The sequence below is a fragment of the Aythya fuligula genome, chromosome 18 (genome assembly GCF_009819795.1).
Source record: "Aythya fuligula isolate bAytFul2 chromosome 18, bAytFul2.pri, whole genome shotgun sequence".
Classification (NCBI taxonomy): domain Eukaryota; kingdom Metazoa; phylum Chordata; class Aves; order Anseriformes; family Anatidae; genus Aythya; species Aythya fuligula.
The window spans coordinates 2,514,965-2,521,266 of record NC_045576.1 but is presented as its reverse complement, the minus strand read 5'-3'; the positions used below and the strand labels follow the sequence as shown (position 1 = coordinate 2,521,266).

The following is a 6,302-nucleotide window of genomic DNA, read 5'->3' as shown; positions in this document are numbered from 1 at the left end:
TGATCCGGCTGCCAGAGCGACACTTTCTTCATAAGCACGCTGGGATTGTTGTCATGCAGCTGAAGTGTTTACGCAGGCGAAGCTCTCCGAGACTCTCGGGGAAAGCAACTGGGACAGAGCTCATTATTAGCACTGTTTGACTTCAGTAACCCCGATCAACTGCAAGAACACTGAACATAAACAGAACGCAGCCATGAATCACAGAAGGGACACTCGGTCTGGTTAAACAAAGCGTTATTTTAATTTCAAGATTTTATAAATATATATTTACAAAAGGAAGGTATCAATCCAAAGAGTTAGACAAATGTACAGCTCCCGAGTATTGCTACAGTACAGGGAGACATAGAACATTAACGCGATCCCACAATTTACAGTACCCATTATTCAAAAAGAAACCACATTCTTAATTTAAAATACCTCATCAGAAGCTCACACTACCCCCCGCCATGAAAGCACAACCTGCCTTGAACAGTTTGACGTGACAAGAAGGACCTGACGCCTCTCACACAGAACACACCACTGTCTGCCACCTAGGTGAACACTTCGTGACCATACTAATGGTTTTTCCCAGCCTGCAGACCCCTTGGGGAGCACAGCTGGAGGACAGCACGTTGCATGGATTCAAGAAATTAAGCGCCTTGCGGATGAGCACAGTAACGCCAGGTGTTCAGGCAGCCCCAGCAGGCAGGTTACCCAAAACACCCTTTGGTCATTGAACAGTGGAAGGCAAACAGTCCACATCCAGCCTCGGCTCTCGTCTAAATGGGCAACCCTGAACCAGCTGCACGGGTGTTATGAGCCCAAGACATTCTCTGCACGTGCAATGCAGCGTCCTGGTAGCCCTGCCAGCCACGCTCCCCACTGCCTGGCACTGTGGGACAGTGAAGAGCCTGCAGACCAGACCACATCACGTCCTTGTGGCCGCAGGAACACACCAAATGCATTATTACTGCTGTGCAGCAGTGGCACAACACCAGGTGGCATCGCTGCAACAGCTCTGTCACCACCTGCTCCCAGGTTCACTCCATCTCTGACACCGTGGGTGTTGTGTGCAGCTCTCCTGTGGCCTGGTTTTACTCTGCCCGCGCTCTCCATACAGGCACAGGCCAGCAGGTAAAAGAGGGACTTACCATAAATCCCGAGATTTAATCAAGGTCCTGCGCAGATGTTACTGAGACCTCCGGGAACACTTCAGATTAATAAAAGACCAGAGCTGCACACATCACTTGTGCAGTTTCCACAAGACTTCACCCATCTTCCTACTATGCCAACAGCAACATTTCCCTCACTGCAACGACCTCAGTGCCATTCAAATCACAGAATGAGAGATGCAGAGCCAAAAAAGAGCTCTCTAGACTTCGTAACAAGCAGCAATGACCTCCGAGAACAAAATGCAGCTGAGTCCACAACTGAAATCTACTCGAGGTCCTGACTGCTGGATGGGTGGTTCCTGGGCAAGAGACAGCTCAGCTTGTGCATGGTTTCTCAGAAGGATGCCTGGCATTTTCATCCAGTAGGTATACACCTGCACCAGAGCCATCTAGCATGTTTTTTTGATTTGAAGTTCAGACAATTTAATTTTAACTAATCAAACTAAAGAAAGAATGTAAACACAATCTGCTAGTGGAGAACCGAATACAAACCGCTAGGAGTGTTAACAGGAAGCCTTGCACGATTTATTTACTTCTTTTAATTCACACCTCGTTTACGCAGCTCCCACATCTCACTGTCAGAGCAACATTCTCCGTTGTTCACTTCTGTGAATCCGAACTGCCTTGAGGCTTCCCACCACTCAAGATGCTGTTTGGTCATCTTTAGCCACGGTCTGCAAAAGAGAAAAAAAAAAAAAAGTCCACCACAGGAGAAGTGTGTGACTCACTGCCGTGATTCTGGGACATTCCTACCAGAGACTGAAACCAGACTGGGCCTTTGGGTAACCACTGCAGTGGCAAAAGCACTCAAAAGCAAATACAGCTACAGAAGAGCATAAACCCAACAAACTGCCAAGAATGAGCGTTCATCCGTGTTTAAGCTTCTTATCACACTAATGGCAACAGCTTCAGTAAACACCTGTGAAGCTGTGTCAGCCAAGCCACCTGTCCCCAGTCGTCTGTGTAAAACAAAGCACCACAGTCAAGAAACTTGGGGAAAGCAGAAGTTCAGTGAACACCTAGAGGTTGAACAGCGCACGGCAGGACCTCCTTCTGCAGGGACCTATGGAATGAAGGAAATCTGGTGCTGGGGCAGGAAAGGACCCGATGAGAAGAGCTAGCTGGAAGTGAGAAAAAATACAAAAGGCAGCCGTGGGCCTTCTACTAAGAGCTATGCACACTGCAGCCGTGCACTGAAGCACAAGGACCAACCCAACATCCCTCCAGATACACGTTTTGGGGATTAGCACAACCTGAAGAGGAAGCAGTGCAATGCAAGGAGTAATTTAGCAACGTGTTATCCAAGAGCAGCGGAGCTTATCAAACGCCATTCCATTCTGCCACTGTTTTCGCTCTGTGCTCCTTGTTTCCAATAGACCAGCCACATTCAGTAAATTCCACAGCTCTAATAAATAACACAAGCTCCCGATATGCTGCAAATGGAACCTGGTGCCAGTAACCGGCAAGTTACTCTGATTTAACCAAGGGGTTCAAATTCACAAGGAGCAATACGTGAAGGGTCCCAATACAGAACTCCAACAGCTTTTTAAATCTTTCCTTTCATGGCTCAGGCAGAAAGGGAGCTTACGGACAGAAGCAAACAACGGCAGGGTTTCCAAAACCCTGGAAATCTTACCTGCCGCAAGAACTGCTTGCCGAGATAGCTGGTCGCCATGCTGGTCAGGTTCTTCCTGCTGCCAACTTTGCACCTGATGTAACCATAGAGGTTGGCTCCCTGGAGAACTACTCCCATTATAACCACTGCCTAGGACACAGGAAAAGCTGCAGTTGATTTACACCGACTTATTGGCAACATGCAAAATCTATCACTGAGCTGAGGGAGGCAACTCACCAGCCACTTCACTTTGAAGGAAAAGAGAGCACTGAAAGCAAATATCACCCAGATCATCGGACAGCTAATTAGACCTAACCAGAAAATTCGGGACTCTGCTTCCGAGGAGGCTTTACTCCCTTGTGCTGATACCTGGAAACAGAAAGTAAATGAAGATTAGCAGGCTGCTCTATCATATAGATCACGTCATTAAAAGCAGACCAGACTTTACAAGCCTTCTGAGTTTTGCCTCCACCCAACATTACTGGGTGCTTTCCAGGCCAACTTCTACATCACTGAGATATTTCTGTAACAGAAGGTGTTTCCATTTAAAGGGCCCTTTTGTCAATCTTCTGTCAGAAACAGCGGAGGCAGTAGCAACAAATCCTCTTGGAATATCTGGGGCTAAAAGGCCACAGTAAATTGGGGAAGCATTGTGTTTACTGCGTGGTTGTTACAAAGCACAGAAGCAGCCAGATGTTTTCCACCTTTGTATCATTTACAGACAACCAGAATATCACCCAGCCTACCGCTGGGAGAATACTGATACACCCAGCCATCAAACCAGGGTAATTTTTACAGGCACACCTGATTCACACCATTGATTTTATAAAAACTTTATTGAGCAGAATATCCCAATCAAGCATTCACTTCTTCCTATCGATAGCTAAAGAACCTAGACTGGCTATACAACGTATGACTAAACTTTCTGCATCACCTACTTTTCAGCTGTTCAGCTACTTTTTTTTTTTTTAAACCACTCCCTAACATGTTCGTTTTTCTAAATTAGCACAGTTTTGCAAAAGAATGTGCCTGCAGTACGGGCACAAATTCAGCTAGAGAAAGGGTTAGGGTCAGGTCTCTACACCGCTACAGACTGCAGGAAATGAGCTGTACCTCGAACCAGAACTGCACACCAGAAGTGCCGTTAGCTCCATGCATACAGAGATCAGACACAAGGACCAGAAGAGTAGGTACGTGACATGATGTGAGGTGCCAACAAGAGGCACAGCAGTAGCCCTACTGAATGCAAGGGAGCTGCAGCAACCACAAGGAATGCTCTGTGTTGCTTCCTAGTGCCCATAATTTTCAACAGGATGCAAGAACTGTATCAGCTGTTCCACATTCACACCAGAAAATGTCTATGTTATTGATGTGACGTGGGAACCTTCATTTTATATGAACCAGTTACTTGCATGAAGTCAGATCGGTACACCATGAGATTTTTTTAAATAAACCAAAAATAAAAAAAACGTGAAGTCATCCTCATTCGGTAGCCCACATGAAACAAGCAGGTGGGTACAGATCTGTGGCTGGAAGTACATGTCTGAATTATGCAATTTACCATCACAAGCATAACTGGTAACTAACAGGGGTTTGATAAAACTGAAACAATAAAAAGAAATAAAAAAGGAATTTACCTTTCTGGATTCAAATATCCACTGACTTCTACCATCATCATCCACCTGGTTCCACCAGCGAAGGCCAACCATTAGTCGCCCTGTGACATTCTGAAATTTAAAAAAGAAAAAAAAAAAAAAAAAAATGGAGCCATGAGCTTTCAATTTGCTGCTAAGAAAACCCATTAGACAAACAAATCCTTGGAAGCGTTCCATCTCAGCACCAGACCCAGGAAGAACTGGCAGCTTTCAACCCCAGACTTCATCGCTGTCAGCTCTAAAAGGAGCTTTAAATGTTGCTGGCAGCAAATGCTACCTCTTACACCAGCAGCAGCAGCTGGAGTAGACTTCACACCAGTCTGCGCTCTCAGTGGCTGCACTAGTTAACAACGCTGGCTGTATTTTAGCATGACAGGCATCACACTGTAAAGATCTTGTATTTTGTTGCTCTTAATCTTGCCAAAGTTCAGCTGCTTGGGTTGCTGCTTTCAACGCTGCTCTTTTGCCCCACGTGAGAAAACAAGATTATGAAATTTTTACATCCATAGCAGTCTGTTTTCTGGTACGTTTAGTATAACAATAAATTATTGTAGTTACATAAATGAGGCATATTTGTGGTGATTCTAAAGGGATCCTCCTTATAACAAAGCCTGCTTTGCCTTAAAAGGAAGGCTGACATAACTTCTGTTTGAAAATAGAGAAAATAACTACACAGATTTGAATTATTATTTCATAATGCTTTGCAATGCACCACAGTACTTGGGGGTGTCTCAGGTATCATTCTGGTAGAAAGGCACAAAGAAGCTACTTTTGGGGGGACATGAGCATCACCCTGTTCAATTACTCTTATATAACTAGGCAAAGATAACAAAATTCTTAGAGGAACTTACCTTTACAGCCCAAAAGTCACATGACAAGAGGAGGATAATTGTCACCATGCAGGCAATAAAGCTGCTAGTTAAGAGCTCACAGAGCAGATAGACAACTATGGCACTGACTCGGAAGAACAGGTGGAAAAATGATGCCACCGGATGCCTGGAACGAAGCACAGCACAGTCACAGCTCTTTCAGACAAGACTGAAGCAATTTCAGAGAAATGACACTGCAAGGTGATCTTCTCCCACCAACTCAACAGCTAAGGACCAGCAGCGTTACATGAAAACAGCGTGCAGTAACCGCCAAAAATAGAGGGAGTAAACTGACTGGGAGCAAATCGTAAGGAGGACACATCCCACTTGCAGCCACATCAAAAGAGAATTGGATGAGGAAGGGACCGGGGAATTTCACCTGGTGTTTTACATGGTAGATTTGAAAACGGTTTTCTGACTGAAGAACCACCAGGCTGAGCTGAAGAACGCTCCCATTTCTCGACGTGACAGCCGTGCCCTTTAGGCCTTACACATCCCCAGCTCAGAACCGCGCCGCACAGCGCTGAGGCCAGCACCGCACCGGGCCTGGGGGCAGGAAGACGCGTGCGGGACCCAGCGGCCGCCCCCTGTTGCCCCCCACTCACCTCAGCTTCGCCTTCTTGGCTCTCCGGGACGCCTCATCGTCCGCGTCGAACAGGGACACGTCCTCGATGTCGTCGCCGCTGTCCTGAGGGGGGGACACGGACACACGGGAGCGGTCAGGCCGAGGGGCGCCGCCACCCCCCCGCCTCGCGCCTCACCCCACCGCGGCCCCAGCCCCACGGCGAGCCCGAGCCCACCCCCACGGCTCCCCACGGCTCCCCACGGCTCCCCACGGCCGGGGGCGGCACACGGGACCCCCCCCCGGTTGCCGGGAGCGGTGCGGGAGGGCCCGGCCCGGGGGGGGGCCCGGGGGTCGTCGCCGCCCCCCCCCTCCCCTCAGCCCGGCCCCTACCTGCCGCAGCATGGCCGCGGCCCCTCGCTTCCGCCCGGCCGCGCCACGTCAGCGCCG

The 6,302-nt window shown here is 48.2% G+C and overlaps 1 protein-coding gene across 1 annotated transcript; it reads right to left on the bottom strand.

The window, feature by feature from the left end:
• Positions 1-1,365: 1,365 nt before the first annotated feature.
• On the bottom strand, positions 1,366-6,300 carry LOC116496599 (Golgi apparatus membrane protein TVP23 homolog B-like). The gene is made up of 7 exons (XM_032199802.1): positions 6,246-6,300; positions 5,896-5,978; positions 5,273-5,417; positions 4,404-4,493; positions 3,004-3,135; positions 2,788-2,916; positions 1,366-1,825 (listed from the first exon to the last, which is right to left on the bottom strand). Exons 1-7 carry the CDS (start codon positions 6,255-6,257, stop codon positions 1,793-1,795), a joined length of 624 nt encoding a protein of 207 aa, XP_032055693.1. The 5' UTR covers positions 6,258-6,300; the 3' UTR covers positions 1,366-1,792.
• Between the last annotated feature and the right edge of the window lie 2 nt (positions 6,301-6,302).

Coding starts and splice junctions, on each gene's coding strand:
- LOC116496599 (XM_032199802.1), bottom strand. Junction 3,136..4,403: donor GGATATTTGAATCCAGAAAG/GTAAATTCCTTT, acceptor TTCTGTTTCCAG/GTATCAGCACAAGGGAGTAA. Junction 2,917..3,003: donor CCTTCAAAGTGAAGTGGCTG/GTGAGTTGCCTC, acceptor CCTGTGTCCTAG/GCAGTGGTTATAATGGGAGT.